The 18,394-nt window shown below is 35.8% G+C and overlaps 1 protein-coding gene across 2 annotated transcripts in view; it reads left to right on the top strand.

The window, feature by feature from the left end:
- The window catches only part of HOOK1 (hook microtubule tethering protein 1), a 67,435-nt gene that overhangs the window by 36,101 nt on the left and 12,940 nt on the right, over positions 1-18,394 (top strand). For both annotated transcript variants that reach the window (XM_056122355.1, XM_056122354.1), the window contains 9 exons: positions 1,057-1,223; positions 5,725-5,865; positions 7,505-7,706; positions 8,897-9,007; positions 10,216-10,303; positions 10,386-10,446; positions 12,309-12,449; positions 15,584-15,677; positions 17,479-17,513. In XM_056122355.1, coding sequence (XP_055978330.1) covers positions 1,057-1,223; positions 5,725-5,865; positions 7,505-7,706; positions 8,897-9,007; positions 10,216-10,303; positions 10,386-10,446; positions 12,309-12,449; positions 15,584-15,677; positions 17,479-17,513 — 1,040 coding nt within the window. The remainder of the gene's footprint in view (positions 1-1,056; positions 1,224-5,724; positions 5,866-7,504; positions 7,707-8,896; positions 9,008-10,215; positions 10,304-10,385; positions 10,447-12,308; positions 12,450-15,583; positions 15,678-17,478; positions 17,514-18,394) is intronic.

Genomic DNA, 18,394 nt, shown 5'->3' with positions numbered 1-18,394 from the left:
AGCAGCTTGGGCTGCGAGGGTGGGGGGGCACCCTGGCTGCCCTCAAAGATTTTTTTACATGTATCTACTTTGGTTCATCAGCTAACATTCCAACAATAATTTTGTAAGACTAAAGGATTTATCAGATGAGTGCCAACAAAAAATTGAATAAAAATATTGATAAAAGGTAAAGGTAAAGGCCCTCCCGTTGATCGTCGACTTGCTCGAGCGGGCCCAGTAACGTCTCCATTGGAGACTTTGTTGTTACTGTGTCTGGCATATCGAATACTCTCCGAGAGGGGCGGAGGAAAATATTGATATGAGTGAAAAATGGTATTTAAAATGTATACCTTTATGTATCACCCATATACATACATCAGTGCTGTGTATCTTTCATAGCCTTAATTTTATATTACTTATGTATCAATACAAATTATGTAGTATTTATTTAAAATTTGTAAATGATATATCAGTATAATTACGTGATATCAGTATAATTTTCTATTTTTTGCCTGACAACTGCATTGTTACATGTATCTATGTCAGTATAAGCTCTGGTGTGCATACATGTTTTTAAGTAACTTATTTTGATTTGTTATTGGTTGACAATAGATTTTTCCAGTAAAAAAATTAATAATAATTTTATATCCTGAAAGGGGAGCTAATTTTCTGAAGTTCATAGTGGGCCCGCTCGAGCAAATCGATGAACAATGGGAGGACAGTGCTACAGTGCATTTGCACAACACATTTTAGATAGAATAGAAACAATTTTTAAGTTAGAAAATTTAAAATAGAAATTTTTAAAATTTTAATTTAAAATTTTTAATTAAAATTTTAAAAAATTTTTTAAATAGAAACAATTTTTCCCCAAACCAAACAGACATGAGATCTTGAGAATAGACTTTTTGTAGACATTGTTTCTTCAACATTTGTTTTGCTTGATCCAAACCTGATAGACCCAGAATTTGAGCTAGAGAGAGCCTTAGAAATGACCTAAACTGATTGACAATTGTATCAGTTGGTTTAAGATTAGAATTCAGAATTTTGCATATTCATACTTGTTTATTTGTTTTATAGGTGACTGCACTTCAAGATGAAAAGAATTCATTAATTTCTGAGAATGAGATGATGAATGAAAAACTTGACCAGTTGGATGGATCTTTTGATGATCCAAATTCAGTGGTGGCAAAAAAGTATTTTCATGCACAGTTGCAACTAGAACAATTACAGGAAGAAAACTATAGGTAGCTTTTATTTTCTTTAGCAAAACTTCTTCTGAGAGTAATATTAAACATGTTGCTAAAAACTCAGAATGTCAATAACAAATGATTCACTATTGTAAAGCAAGCGTGCTTAGGACACCAATTAGGCTACTAAAATAATGGTATATGTTAGTTTCTGCCTTTGCTTATCCTGTTATCTAGAGCAAGTGTGATAAAAATTATACAGCAATTCAGTTCTCATGTGATAAGGGCCAAATGAAGGTAAGTCTGCTGAGCCTGGGGAGAAGAAAGGAATTTCTTAGGTGAAAGGGGAAAACCTGATCATAATAAAAATGTAAGCCAGGAGAGATAGTACAGAGGGCTGGGCATTTGCCTTGCATGTGGCCGAGGTTCAATCCCGGTATCCTGTATGGTCCCCTGAGCACTGTGAGGAGTAATTCCTGATCAACACTGGGTGTGTACCCTCACTTCTGCCCCACCCCCCCAAAACCATATAAACCCATCACCAAAAGCTTGTACATATAATTTTTATATTTTTCTCTTTTAAAAATTGTCTGTCTGGCCTTTAATAGATCTCTTTTGTTACCACTGAACTAATGTGACTGCACTCTTGAGACTTTTGAGAGCAGAGTTCTAATTTTTTGTATGTATTTTATGCTACTTTTTAAATATATAATTTCAAACATACAAAAAAACTTGGCATGGTACGAGTATCTATTTTATGCCTTTTCTTGACAATTGTTTTCATTTTCTTCATTTGCTTTAGCATTTACTGTGAGTAGTGATATAGATATACATTATTTTTTTCTGAGTTGGTTTTAGTATAATTTAGAGGCACATCCCTCTATACTTTGTTGCTCATTTCCTAAGAGTAAGGGCATGCATTAAAAGCAGAGGGTGGAGATCAAAGTTAGGGAATTAAGTGTTGATAAAAATTATTATATTCAAATTCCATTAGTTGTCTCAATGTCCTTTATAGTTTCTTTTATGCCTGGTTCATAATCTAACCCAGGATCATGCATTTTACTTAGTAATGAATTCTTATCCAAGGAGCTGTAAGTCCATTCCTCTCATTATTTATTTTTGTGCTCCTAATGTCCTGGTTTTACCACCAGATAATCTCTCTGTTATTATCTCGGTATTCCTTTCAACATGTTGCAAATATATTTGAGTACTTTCTGACTTTTCTTGCCACAACAAAATGTCCCAGATTCATCTAATTTTTTTTATTAACTCTTACCCAACTTTTTTTTTTTTTTTTTGCTTTTTTGGGTCACACCTGGCTTTGCACAGGGGTTACTCCTGGCTCATGCACTCAGGAATTACTCCTGGCGGTGCTCAGGGGACCGCATGGGATGCTGGGAATTGAACTCGGGTCGGCGCTTGCAAGGCAAACGCTCTACCCTCTGTGCTATTGCTCCAGCCCCTCTTACCCAACTTTCTAATCAGTCTTTTCTCTTAGGACCCTGATCCCTTTAATTCAGTTTAGTTCACTGCTTTTATTGTGTGATTGGGAGTAGAACCTAGAGCTTCTTTTATAGAGACAACAAATATATGTGTTCCAGAGAATTTTTGTCTCCCATTACTTGTAGGATACCTTAGTGTCAGGTGCTAGTACATACACTTGCCCATGTATGTCCTCGTGTGTTTACATAGATCTCTGTTTGGTTTTGTATCTGCAGTTATGAACAGTGAGCTCCTATTGACATCTTTGTGTCATCAGAGGTCAACCTCATCTTCATTTCTGAAATTGTGACTTTGCCTTTGGGAGAGTTCTGGCTTCCTTTTCCACAAAGTATTTATTCACTTTCTCAGTCCTCAAATCCACACAGTGCTTTTAGAATTGCTAACCCATACCTCTGTCAAAAACTCTGTAACACTAGACTGCAGTATGTTTACAGTTCTTTTTCTTTCTTTAACAAGATAACATTTGCATGTAACACTAGACTTCAGTATGTTTACAATTCTTTTTCTTTCTTTAACAAGATGACATTTGCATGTTTCTGTGTGAATAAATACTAAGTATAATTGAAGGTGCTTTAACAAAGGCATACTCCTGTGACTCTCACTTCTATTCCTTTCTGGAATAATTTCGCTTCCCCTCCTCTCTCCTTTTCACTTTTTTTTTAACTGTAGATTCGTTTCCTGTGACCTAGGACTTTATTTAACTTGAATTATGCTTATGAATTTTTTTTTGTGACAGCCTTTGTGCTCAGCGTGTTTTTGAGATCACTCATGTTTTTTATTGTATTGCTAAAAACTATCATTGTTGAGTAATAGTCCACTATATTAATCATGTCATAGCACACCCAATTTTATTTATCTGTTTTCTAAAGATGGGCATGTGAGTTTCTAGATTTTATATAACAGATAAAAGTGGTGTGAACTTGAAAATATAATATTTTTGTCAACTTTCATTCTTTCTCACTGGCAAATCATAGAGCAGTATTGCTGAGTTATGCAGTAGGTCTATGTTTAATCTTCAAAGATGCTGGGGGCCGGAGCAATAGAACAGTGGGGAGGGCATTTGCCTTGTAAGCGGCAAACCTGGGTTCAATCCCCAGCTTTTCATATGGTCCCCTGAGCACCACCAGGGGTGATTCCTGAGTGCAGAACCAGGAGTTACCCTGAGCATTGCCGGGTGTGACCCAAAAAGAAATTGAAGAAAAAGTATTTTAAAAAAGAGAGAGATGTTGCTAACCTTGTTCCTAAGTGATTATACTCTTTTGCAGATCCACCAACAGCAGTGTTTGGTGCTAATAACACTAGAGGTTCAACCTATATGTGTCACAATTCAATCCTATTGGTGGTCTTAAGTTCAGTTGTTCCAGTGAATATGGAAGGATCTAGATCTATCTAAATCTGACTTGCCTCTGTATTTTTTCTGATCACTTGAACATGTGAGAAGGCCATTTTCGTGGCTTATGGGCCATATATCTTACACTGTTTCTTTACATTTGCTTATTTTTAGGTCTGATTTTATTAGTATTGAGTTGTAGGAGTTTTATAAGTATATAATCTGAATTCATTGATTTGGTTGAGCAGGCCCAGTAACATCTTTGTTTTGAGACTTGTTACTGTGTTTAGCATAATAAATATGTCATGGGTAGCTTGCCAGGCTTTCCCATGTAGGCGAGATACCATCGGTAGCTTGCCAAGCTCTCTGAGGGAGTGGAGGAATCGAACCCGGCTTGGCTGGGCTGGCTTTGTGCAAGGCAAATGGCCTACTGCTGTGCTGTCGGTATATATATATATATATATACATATATATATGTATATATATATAATTATCTCCTTACTTAAAAAACTTCAAAGCATAAATAATGTCTAACTTATCAGATGGCTCGTGGAATTGACTGAATATCCTGAGAACTAAAAATAAGATGTGTACGGATCCTTTTTCAGATATATGTGTAATAGTTCACCTATTCTCTGGTATATGTTTATTACTTAAATATCTTCCAAATAGTAAAAGTTCTTATATGGACATTAGTTTATCAGTTTTTTAGGATTAGAACATTTTTTGTGTATTGTTCAAGAAATCTTTGTCTATTTCCATGCCATGAAGATATTCCCTATCACCTTCCAGACCTTTTTAGTTGGACTTTTTCATGTAGATATAGTGTCTCTTTTGAATTTATTTTCTGAAAGTGGCATGAGATGTGGGATGTGTTATTTTTTTTTCTCTAAGAATGCTAATTTGAGCCTCTAATTTTTGTCCATTCTTTCTCATCCTGTTTAAGTGGTATGTTTGTTAGTCCATTTGCGTTTGTATTTTTTTTACATAGGTACATTTACATCTATGTGTTTGCTGAATTTCCTATCCTCTGCCCTCATCTGCGTTCCTTTGGGTTTGTCATATAATTTTTTTAAATACTGATTTTAATCACTTGTCGTTTCAGTTTTTTGTCACCACAATGTTTTAATTATCCCTCTTTTATTTATCATGGTCTACATAAAATTAATTATACTTTACATGCTGTGTACTTTAAAATTACTCTAAGATACCTATATATTTTTATCTTCATCATTTGAGTGTACATGTTCAACCAGACATACCTTCTGAAGTGAAATAAAAATAAAATTAATTCACAGCATTCAATTTATTTTTCAAGTCTCTTTCAAAATCAGGAGCTGAGGGCTTTTTTTGGCTATTCTTTGAGTTTTTCTTCTTTTGAATGTAGAGTTTTTAAAAACCTAGAAGGAAGTCCTGCTGAACTTATCACGTCAATAAGAAAAGATGGGCATTTCATTATAAACATTAAATTTTTGTGATCGGCAAGGAAAAATAACTAATAGACCCAGTGTAAACCCTCTTGGTTGACAGAAGGAAAGGGTGGGAGGTGGGGAGAATAAGGAGAAGGGTTATGTTTTGGGGGTGGGAATGTACTGGACTTTGGTGGTGGGACTGATCAGACACAGAGAGGTTTGAAGCTAAATCCTTGAACTTCCATTCTATTATTAACTAATTAAAAGCCAAAAAGAAAATAATTTAAAAGTACTTGTTTTTGTTGTGCACAAGGCTTGAAGCTGCCAAAGATGATTACCGGGTTCACTGTGAAGAACTTGAAAAGCAACTAATTGAATTTCAGCATAGGAATGATGAATTGACTAGTCTGGCTGAAGAAACAAGAGCCCTCAAAGATGAAATAGACGTTCTTAGGTATGGTATACATAAGCATAACTATGTTCCTCCTGAGTTATTCCTTAGACATTTTAGTATTTCACCTTTTTACAATTTAGAGACTTTGATTAAAAAAGTTATTCATAGTTGAGTTTCAAGTTAACAGTTTTCCAGTTAATCCTGTCACTACTGTCAGCGTCCCTCTTCCAGTGCCTGCATTGCTTTCCCAGTCCCCAGCATGGCTCCTTGACAAGACAGTTTCAAGTTTGGTTATTGTAGTTCAGATCAGATGCTTTCAGTTTTACTGTTTCTGTGGTTAGATGCATAGCTGCATTAAAACCTCTTCACCACTAGCGTATTTGGGGCCCCTGATGGTTACTCTCCACCCATCTCTTCTTCTTTTATTCCCTTCAGTTTCTTTCCTTCCTCACCCTTCTATAGGCCAGGTTCTAGAGTATTCCACATTTAAATAAGCAACTCTTAGAATTATCCCTGTCTGTAACATATTGATCAGATTGCTTACCCAGACTCATAAACTTCTATGGTTATTTGATAATAATTGTAGTTAAAAGATAGTATTTAAGTCTTCGTTGAGCAGATGTATATTACATAACACACAAAACCCAAATGAAACCATTTTTCTTATAATTTTGTAAGCTTAGTTATTTTTATATCTGTTGATCATGTAGTCATTAGTATCTTGTGAAATTTTTATGTAAAGAAAGGCATACTCATAATTCACATTTGGCATTGGATAAAATGTAGCTATATCCAGATAAGAGTTCTAACATTTATTTCAGTTATTTCAGATTCTTTTTAGTCTTTGGTAATGTAAAATTTATATTTAACTTCTGCATATAAAATGTTAAGCAGGTCTGGAGCCATAGTACAGTGTGGGTAAGGTGCTTGTCTTGTATGCAGCCTACCTGTGTTTGATCCCTGGCACCCTATATAGTCCCCTGAGCACCATCAGAAGTGAACCCTTAGCACCACCGGGTATGCTCCTCCCACCCCCAACCCTAAAGACCCCCGAAAGTTAAGCAGGTAGATTATACATATAATCTTTTCTGTTCATTGTTCTTAGTTGACCATTTTTGTTGTATAGTATTTCATGTTTATTTGAAGCAGTCTTTCTTTTACTTTTAGCCTGCATGTAGCATTCAAATGATCTGGTTTCTTTTTGTTCTAGCCCAGTTGGTTGGGTAAGCACAAAATTAAATGATATGGGAAGTGGCTTTGCCAGACAAATGATGTATCAGCTTTTTAAGTATATAGAATAATCAAGGCAAAATTGTTTGTATATTATTTCCAGAGCACACTGTCCCTTAAGCTCCAGAGCAGCCAGGGTTATTTTTTCTTGACAAACCATTCTTAGCAGACATTGTGCTTACGTTGTGCATTTTAATAATTTGGGATATTACATTTAAAGATGTTTTTATTTTGCTGTTCTTAAGAACAGAAAGGTTGAACTTCAGACTCTTTAGAGCCTGAGTGTTTTCAAAGTTCTCCCAAGGTTTTGATGTTTCTCTCTTCACTTGAGTTTCCAACCCCCCCACCCCCATTGTTTCATTTACCTAATAATTTATTTGTCAGATTCATCTCATTCTACAGTCAGAATAATGTTGTTTTGTACATTTATTATCTTCCACACAGTAACATTTGGTCCTTACTGTTCCAGGACTACCTCTGATAAAGCAAATAAATTGGAGTCAACGGTGGAGGTCTATCGCCAGAAGTTACAAGATCTGAATGACCTTCGCAAGCAAGTGAAAACTTTGCAAGAAACTAACATGATGTACATGCATAATACAGTCAGCTTGGAAGAAGAACTGAAGAAAGCAAATGCAGCACGCACACAGCTGGAAACATATAAGCGGCAGGTAAGAGAATGCCAGCATTTTTAATCAGCAAGACTCGCAAGGGCCAACTCTAGTTCCTTCTGTGTCCCGGGCACTATCCCTGGCACTGCATGGTCCTCTGAGCACTCCTGCAGTTACCCCCAAACACTGTCAAGTGTAGCCCTGGAGCACCATCTTGTGTGACTCTAATAGGGTTACTGTCCTCTGGTTGTTCATCAATTTGCTCGAGCGGGTCCAGTAACGTCTCCATTGGAGACTTTGTGGTCACTGTGTTTGGCATATTGAATACATCACAGGTAGCTTGCCAGGCTCTGCCATGCGGGTGAGATACTCTTGGTAGCTTGCCAGGCTCTCTGAGAGGAGCAAAGGAGTGACCCTAAAATAAAACAAAATATAAAGGGCATTTCTAATCAATGAACTGGAAAAGATCATAACTCTTTTGTCCGTTTGATACTTTAAAATGATAAAGAAGGGCAGAAACATTACTTTCAAGATTCTTACCATGATGCATATTTTTCTCTGTAATTTTAACTGACAGGTTAATAATTGAGCTTGTGTTATCTAGGTTACTGACTTCTTTAAGTGATCTCTGAGCTTGCATAGTTTGGGTGCGTTCTGTTGTTTACTAATGCTTCTGATAACGGATGTTAAAATGCTTATAGCGTAAACTACTCTCTTTTGCTATCTTTCTAACAACTTAAAGAATTAACAGGAGGTTATTAACTTGCTAAATTGTAATGCAGTGTCAGAGAGATATTTCATATTTTAAGGTGCTTATATTGCACTCGACCAACCCTGGTTGATTCCCAGCACCATATATGATCCCCTGAACACCAGGAGTAACCCCTGAGCAAGAGTCAAGACTAAGCCTTGAGCACCACCAGGTGTGTCCCTCACCAAATTATAATTTGGGTAATTTCAATTTTGTGTTAACTCTTATCTACATGCTATGTTCATGGATATTTAGAACTGAACTGTATTTTTTTCTCTCATGATTTAACAATTTATTACCAGAATAAAATCAATTATTACAACTAAACTCTTGGCTGAAATCAAGAGGATTAAAGATGCAATAGCCACACACGTAAAAATTACTGAACTATATTCTTGCATATGTTATATATAATCAATCTCCTATTTACTGAACTAGGAGAAACTGTCAAGGGTTACTTTTTTTTTTTTATCTTTTTGCTTTACTTTTCTCACAAAAGGTTCAGGATCTTCATAATAAGCTTTCCTCTGAATCCAAAAGAGCAGACACACTAGCATTTGAAATGAAGAGACTTGAAGAAAAACATGAAGCTCTGCTTAAGGAAAAAGAGGTAAACATATTAAATATAATTGATAAATAACATCTCAAATTTCAGCCTTCAGTACAATACTTGCTGTACAAGAATGTAGGTGGTGGCCTCCAATAATTCTGTGTTTCTCCAAATTAAGGTTGTTCATGTGAAAGACCTGTAAAAATTCAGTATAGACTGTTATTAGTTTCTTTTTCAAGGAAAGAAGTAGTGATAGGTAGAAGTTCTATATCTCTGTTCTTCTTTTTCAGTTCTTAATTTTTTAATTAACTTTATTAAGACCATCATAAGCTATAATTTATATTTCATGAATTTTACACATTTCAAATGTACAATTCAGTATTTTTTAAGTACATTCACAGAGTTGTACAGATATTACCACAATTAAAACTTGTAGGCTTTAAAACTAAAATGATTATGGGATCAAAGAGTACAGGATTAAGGCACTTGTCACCAGAATAAGGGCCCTGAATACCCCCAAGAGGGATCCCTAATCACATAGCAGGAGTAAGTCCTGAATACCAGAAGATCTGCTCCAACCCCCTTTCTTCCCCAATTAAAAAAAAACAATAAAAATAAAATGACTTAATGAAGCCATCATTCTTTCAGTAGAATTTTGTAGCAGAGATGAGAAAAAATAACAATTAAATTGTCACCGTCACTGTCCTCCTGTTGTTCATAGATTTGCTCGAGCAGGCCCAGTAACATTGTGAGACTTGTTACTGTATTTGGCATATAGAATACGTCATGGGTAGCTGGCCAGGCTTTGCCGTGCAGGCAAGATACTCTTGGTAGTTTGCCGGGCTCTCTGAGAGGGGCGGAAGAATTGAACTTGGGTCCGCCGTGTCAGCCGCATGCAAGGCAAACGCCCGACCTGCTGTGCTATCAATTCACAAAAGATCTATTTGCTTCCAAGCGCATATGTTTGATATTTTGGTACCCTATACTTTGTATTGCATTTCTGATGTATAATTATAGCCATTTGTTTCAAAGATAAACTAATGGAAAAATTACAAGCATTTTTTGATATGTAGTACATAAGTATATTTTTGAGAGATTTATGCAAGAGAGAAAATTAGCTCCTTCATTCTAAAACTAATACATTGCATTTAAAATGGAATAAGCAACAATCATCAAATTAACTGTTTAAGTGAAATTACTCTAGATTTAAAAGTACATGGCTGTGGACAGAGGTAATATTTTGCTGACATAAACAATTCTCTTGTAAGAGACTAATAGAACAGCGTGATACTCTGAAGGAAACAAACGAAGAGCTGCGATGTTCACAAGTACAACAGGACCACCTCAGCCAAACAGGTGACTCTTACTCTCTCTAGAAAAGTATTTTGCAAATGGTAACAATACTGAAAAGGTTAATACATTTTTTCTTGTTGTTTAGATGCATCTGCTACAAAAAGTTATGAGAACCTTGCTGCAGAGATTATGCCAGTTGAATATAGGTGATTTGTTTTTAATTGTTTATTCTGATATTGCATTGCGGTTTGTGTTTTGCAAATTTATTAGTCTTCAGAACATTTCATTTTATGAGTCATAGACATCAAAATTCATGATTGTTATTGTTACTCTAGTAGTTTAAAATCTGCCAGAAGTAATGCTTCGCACTCTAGTTGAGTAATATATTTTGGGTTTCATAAGATGAGCTTTATTGTGTTGAACTAATTTTCTTATCCTTAAGCTTAATGTAAATCTTTTCAGTACATTGCATTTGGATCCACATTGGTGGAAAAAAATAGAATAATTATCAGTAATAGCAGAATTAAGTATCTTAAGTAAAACAAATTTTAACGATTCCTTTTCACTTAACATAAGCATCTTAATAAAATGTAAATTTTAGAAATTTGCACTTCTCTGTGTGTGTGTATGTGTGTGTATGCATGTGTGTGTGTGTGTGTGTGTGTGTGTGTGTGTGTATAGCAGGTCTGGGGGACCATTATGTGTGCAAGGGATAGAACATGCATCAGCCTCATGCAAGGCAAGCTCCTTACCTGTTCACCTTTCTCTCCAGCCCAACTTAATTTATATTTTTGTATTTTACTTCTATGTTTACTGTCATACATTTGAATAGTGTGGCATACTAATGCCTTTCTTTTGCCTTTTTTTTTTCTGGCAACAGTTTATTTATTCAGACTCGAGTCTTTGGTCTTTCAGCTTTGCTGAGATATAATTCCCCCCAATTTGAAAATTGAGTTTTGGGGCTGGGACAATGGCTCAAGGGCTTTATTATATACCTTGCATGCACAAGACTCCAAGTTCCAGCTCCAGAATTGCACGGTCTCCTGAGCACTACCTGGTACCTTTCTGGAGGTCCCCAGTCACCACTGACCCAGGCGGCATCACTCTGTTTAGTTGGCTGAGCGTTAGAGCTCAAGTCGCCTCTGAGCCTCCTGAACGCTACTTGGGGGTCCCTCCTTTCTCCGAAAAGTCTGTTTCACTGAGTTTTAGCATAGTCGTTTTCGCTATCTAATGTTAGAACATTTCATCACTCACTCCTGAAAGAGATTCTGCCTCTTCCTTCAGTTCTATTCTCAGTAATACCTGACTTTTTGTCATATTGCATGTTGTGGACTTTAAACATAGGAATAGTATTGCATGTGACCTTTGTGACTTAGCTCTTTTACTAACCATACTATTTTCAAAGTTACTGAGTTTTCTGTTTGCTGTTAAAGCATAACTTTTGGTGCTTTACTAGAAGTTAGCTTGCACTTGTTACTAGTATTCCAGGATATAAACATCATTTTAAAAACTGGACATATGAACCTATTTTTTAGAGTGATGCTTATAGGCATTTAAAATAAAAATTGGGATTAATAAGATTAGTTGCCTTTTAAGAATGGGATTTAAAAGTAACAAGTAGCAGAGTATTACCTCTGTTTGATGTCATTGCTATCATTTTGAAAAACACATATAAGCAGTCCTTTCAAAATATTCAGTCATGATTTTATTACCAGAAAAGCTTATTTTTCAACATGTTTCCTAAGACTATGTGTTATTTTTAGTCAGTAGATTCTAGATTTCATAGTGTAATAATTCATATTATCTAGAGACTTATATTTAAAATTTTTAGTGACTTATGGACATAAACTTATAACATGTGCCCTATATCTTAAAAATTGCCATGTGATTATTGTAGCCCAGTGTACATCAGTGTACGCTGATAAGTTTTTTTTCTTAAAACCCTTTAGAAGCCTTGGTGGCATTTTAAAATGCCAACTAATAAGTAGATAAGAATTTTCTTTTCTAAAAAAGTTGAGCATGTAAGAACCTTTGGTATTTTAAAACCATTGTTTGCTTTTAACATCAGGGAGGTGTTTATTCGACTGCAACATGAAAATAAGATGCTGCGCTTACAGCAGGAAGGTACAGAGAATGAACGTATAGAGCAACTTCAGGAGCAGCTGGAGCAGAAGCACCGCAAGATGAATGAATTAGAAACGGAGCAAAGGTTTGTGACTGAAACTTTGTGACTGAAATTAGTAACTTCATTACCACAACACAGGAAATATCATTGTAGTTAAGACAATCCATGATTTTCAGAAGAAGTTAAAGAGATTTTTGGTACTTTCTCCCAGCTCAATGATTTTAGGAGACCTTGTTTACCAGATTGCTTAATGTTTTTTCAGTTTCTTTTTTTTTTCTTTTTGTGTCACAGCCGGCAATGCACAGGGGTTACCTCCTGGCTTTGCAGTCAGGAATTACTACTGGTGGTACTCAGGGGACCATATGGGATGCTGGGAATCAAACCCGAGTTGGCTGCATGCACGGCAAATGCCCTACCCGCTGTACTATCGCTTCAGCCCCATGTTTTTTCAATTAAAAAAAAATTAGACAGTGATTTACATGCTGTTAATGATTGGTTTTCATGCATATAGCATTCCAACATCATTCCTCCACCAGAGACAGCCTTTCCCCCGTAAGCCTTTGTCTCTCTCTCCCTTTCCTCTCTACCCACTCCCTACCCCCAGTCAGGGTAAGCTTGGTTCTGTAGACCAGTTCTTAGGTTAATTAACAAATGGCTTTGGCCAGTTGTTATTCCCTTATTTTGTGCTTATTCATGACTTTATAAATGACAACAATAAATGTCATCCTGATTTTCTACTCACATCTTCCTACTGCATAGAAAGGGCCAAATAGTGGGATCAAATTTGCATGCCACCTCTCCTAAATTATTAACTGGTTCTGGGCAGATTGCTTTTGTCTAAGGACAAAAGTTGAGATACTCTCGTTCAGGTTGTTATGAAGATTACAGATGTTATGAAGTTTGCAACTCTACTTAAAGCATGTGATGTACTTCTCTGTACCAGTGATGTTCCTAAAAATGATCATACTGAAAAAGAGAAACCATTTATTTTTGCAGTTCTAATTATATACCAGACACTTTCCCAAACACCTGTTTTTGGTATTAGCTGAAATTTCTCACTCTAACACTATGAAGCATTAACTGCGCTTATCTCTTTTGCGGCTATGAAGACTATGGTGCAAGAGTGCTAATTAACTTGTCTACTGGTAACAATAAATTCTTTATTCTGCGTTTGAATCTCTCCCTCATCAATCTTTATTACCAATCAGTGTTCTTAACTACCACTGCTAACCTACCTCTTCTAGATAATATGCTTGCTATAAAGGTATTTGAACTTATTTAACCAAACTTGAAGATCCAGAAAGACTTAGGAAATACCCCCAAATAAACTAATTATAGTTAATAACATTCTGTAAAGAATGCACCAAACATTATAAACTTAAACCGTTTAATGCCATTTATTAGTCCTGGAGATGATAATTTTCAACTTTCACAGAATTGGTATAGAAAGGCATGTGGATAGATAATTATTATATGGTAACTATAATATTGGGCATTGTAGTAGACTGGCATTTTGTGTATTACTACATTTTAAATGTGACTATCCATATAAATTGATAGATACAAATAGAGAAGTAAGAACAATATTAATTTGTTGATAACTTTCAGAGGAAGTAACCCCTAAGCATGGTTTAAAATAATGAGATTTTGCAAAGTTTAAAATTTATATTAGTTACTAGTTCATCCTTTCAAATAAAAATTCATAAAAGGAAAAATTGTGATGACTACAGAGGGGCAGTAAAGTAGTTTATAGAAATATCACATAATGTGGTAGAAAATTTAATGACAAAAATTAATATTAAATTGAACAATAGTGATAACATAATATGAATCAATTTTTGTAAAAATGCGTGAGAATATAGAGGTGAGGTGTTGGGGGTGGTTAACATTTTTATTAACCAATCAAGGCCTTTAAATGACTGAAGCCAATCATGAACAACTTTGTAACTGTATATCTCATGGTGATTCAATTAAAGAAAAAAAAAGATACTAAATAGAAATAACCAAACTATTGAAGTGATTCACTTGGAGAGTGAATACTGATGACTTTTACTTCTCTGCACTTCTCTGTTTTCTCGATATGTTACACTGAACGTGTCTCTTGTACAGTCAAAGGAAAAAATATAAACATTTCTCTTTCTCACTAAATGAAACATGTACTTTCAATCACCATTTGAAAATGTTTTATACTAGAAGAGAAGCTTCTGGAAAATTAAAGATATACAGAAAATTTTAAAAAAGGAGCTATGAAGTAATGATAGGAATATAGTAAATATAAGAATATAGTACTGTTCACCCAGTACTCTGTGGAATCTAAGATGGGAAAAGGAAACCTATTTTCTGGTCATTAAAAAAATGAGCCTATTCCACGGCTTCAGAGTCACAGAAACCAATCTTGTAATTATCTGGCTCTTGGCAGAAATCCCTCCAGACTTAATAAGTAAAATATCAGAAATCCAAAATCATACGGCCACAATAGCGGCCATGCGACTTCATATGGTTCTCATAACCATCTGTAGAAAACAAATTATTTTACAATGCCTTTCCAGCAGTTCTGATTGTTGGGTGTAAACTCTAAACAATAATGGTGCATCTTTTGTTGAAATAATGAATGTAATCAAAGTAGATAGAAAGTTAAGTAGAATTCATCTTCCTCACAGGCATTGGGAGGGGTGGGAGGGGAGGTATATTGGGGTTCTTGGTGGTGAAAAATGAGTACTGGTGAAGGGAAAGGTGTTTGATCATTGCATGACTGAGACTTAAACCTGAAAACTTTGTAACTTTTCCCACAGTGATTCAATAAATAAATATGTTTTAAAAAATGAGCCTATTGGGGTTAGTGAGACAGTACAATGGGAACAGCATTTGGCTTGCAAGCACCTGACCCGGGTTCAGTCCCTCATACCATGTGTGGTACTTGGAGCAAGATGAGGAGTGATCCCTGAGTGCAGAGCTAGGACTAATCCCTAAGCACTTAAAATTTGTATTTATAAAAACTAAGCTATAGGAAATAGTGAATCAAGTACTTCTGGGATAAAATTGTCATTTAAGAAATAGTTCCTTTATAATATCCTTTGTAATCCTTTATAATAGTCTATTGTGTGTTATACCATGCCACATATATATTATTTATGATATTTTATGCATTTATATTGCATAGCTGCATCTTGGCAACTCTGAATTTTAATGCAAATGACGCATGATTCTTTATATAACAGGTTAAGCAAAGAGCGCATCCGAGAATTACAGCAGCAGATTGAGGACCTCCAGAAATCTTTACAGGAACAAGGCTCCAAGTCTGAAGGAGAAAGTGTAAGTAACAAAAGGCTTCATAGTTCTCATGTGTGTAGACTCATTGATTGGCTCTGAGGTTCAAAATAAATTTTTATTAAAAGTGCTGCCCTCATCATTTAGCATGCACCTAAATACCGTATATATAAGCATAACAGATGCAGTGATTTTGCCAACTTGGAACCTGTACAGTAATCATGTTTTGAAAGGTGATTTCTATCCTACTTTAACAGTGGCACCTAAATTTAGGGTAATTCCTAATGGAGAGTGTGCTGCGTTTGAGGCATTTGCTGATATCTTAACTGAGCTGACCTGAGAGGAAATAATGCAGCATAGTGGAGGAATCATTAACAGTCATAACTGAAGAAGTCTAAATAGGGAAAGAGAATGAGAAGATGATTTCTACCAAAAGAACATTCAAGAGTGGATTGTTCTACTCTCTTAAGGACTGAAATCTAAATGCAGTCTTGAAGACATTACCCCTTATTTCTTCCCCAGTTCCATACTAAATCACAGCCTTGCCCTTTTCTAATGGTTTGTGAGGGCAGAGAGACGAGAACTTAAAAGAACACATCTTAGGGCTGGAGAGACAGTACAGAGGTTGAGGCGTTTGTCTTGGATGCAGCCAACCCCAGATGCATCCCTTGAAAGGGCACCCCGAGGAGTGATCCCTGAGCACAGAGCCAGGAGTGAACCCTGATAAGCATGTTGGTGTTTCCTCAAAGACAGAGAAGATCTTAATTTTCAATATTCCTGGCTACTTTCTGATAGTCTGAGTCTTTCTGCAGAGGGGAAAAAATTGTTAATGGGGAGAAAGGGAATTTAACTCAGCAACAAAGATAGGAATTTCATCCTATAATCATTTAATGTTAGATACTGATGACGTAGATAGGTTAATAGAGATTTAGACTCATATTGATGGGGAAGAAAATTAGGGAAAGTAAGTAAAGAGATGATAGGAAGATTGAAAAGGTCACATTTCCTTTCTGTCTTTTGTGTGCTTTATATGATTTTCTCTTTTTTCCCTGGGGGCTTGGAAAATAGAAATCGTCTCATGCATGGCGGCATCTCATATGTGCATATATACGGTATTGTAACCTCTCTAATACAAATATATTTTTAGTCATTTTAGGGAATACTCCTAAAATGGGATCATTTGGGGGAAGGGAGTAAATTTGGCTTCGCAGAGTTTTAAAGATTTCAAATTTATAATTTCAGACATTTGTATTGGTATCCAAATTATTTTTCAGATTTAAATTCTTTATTCTGTATATAGTATAGAGCAGCTATTTTAATTTAAACATTTTAAAGTGAGTGGAAATCTTTTTTCAATTTTAAGCAAAATTGTGTTGCTTCATTTTGTTATTGTTAACTTTCAGTTTTGTATTTATAATTAAAAATTTATTAGAAAGATGATTGCTATTATTCTTTATGTTTAATCTACATTAAGGTTTAAAATGTTAAAATTTGTATTTTGATTAAATGATTCATTATTTAGGTATCTAAATGTTTGATACTCCTCAATATATCACATTCAGCTTGCATTTGTTATTTTCAGCATGCTTTTTATTTTTAATCCTCATTTTCAATACATATTTTCAAGTACATAAAGTATTTTTCTTTTTGCTTTTAAACTTATATCCCATTCTCCAAATCTGTGCTCGTTGAGTAAAAATAAGTGCTAGAATGTTTTCTTTGCATTTAAAATTATTTATCACTTCAAGCAGTATACTCTCAAAAGGGGATTAAGAAACTTTGATATCTGGAACTTTTAACTTTGTCTCTACAATTATCTTATAGTAACTTTCTTAACTTTTTATAGTCCAGCAAACTAAAGCAGAAGTTGGAAGCTCATATGTAAGTAAAATTGATTCTTCATTTCAAATATGAAAGGGAAGGGTCCTAAAAGTTCCTAGACCCGAGTTCGATTCCTCCGCCCCTCTCGGAGAGCCCGGCAAGCTACCAAGAGTATCTTGCCTGCACGGCAGAGCCTGGCAAGCTCCCCGTGATGTGTTCGATATGCCAAACACAGTAACAACAAAGTCTCCAATGGAGACGTTACTGGGCCCGCTCGAGCAAATTGATGAACAACGGGAGGACAGTGACAGTGACAGTGTCTGGTTTTGTTTATAAAAGCAAGTACAATGGTGCCAAATGGATGTTCAGTGTTGCCACCAAATAAGTGAAAGTGTTCAGTCTGTTTGCCAAGTGATCCTAAATCTCTATACTTTTTAGTTGCTGATGTTACTTACAAAAGTTGACAGAGCAGACAATTGTCACAACTGGGTATTGTGAAAGTGTTTATATTAGGGCTGGAGCAATAGCACAGCAGTAGGGCGTTTGCCTTGCACGCAGCCAACATGGCCGACCCGAGTTCGATTCTTCCGCCCCTCTTGGAGAGCGCAGCAAGCTACCAAGAGTATCTCACCAGCACGGCAGAGCCTGGCAAGCTCCCCGTGACGACGTATTGGATATGCCAGACACAGTAACAACAAAGTCTCCAATGGAGACGTTACTGGGCCTGCTCGAGCAAATCGATGATCAACGGGAGGGCCTTTACCTTTACCTTTACCTTTACCCTTTTAGTTTCTTAGGAAGTGAGAATGGCAAATGTCAAGAAAATGAACATTTTTGGCACCCGCCATGTGACAGCAGTGTACATTTTCTCACCCCCCCCCCCCCCTTGGTTGGCAGGTATTTATTCCCATTTCACAGGTTTAAAAAAAAAAGGAGGGCCA

The sequence above is a fragment of the Sorex fumeus genome, unplaced genomic scaffold (genome assembly GCF_029834395.1).
Source record: "Sorex fumeus unplaced genomic scaffold, SorFum_2.1 ptg000045l, whole genome shotgun sequence".
Classification (NCBI taxonomy): Eukaryota; Metazoa; Chordata; class Mammalia; order Eulipotyphla; family Soricidae; genus Sorex; species Sorex fumeus.
This window is presented reverse-complemented; position numbering and strand designations above follow the sequence as displayed.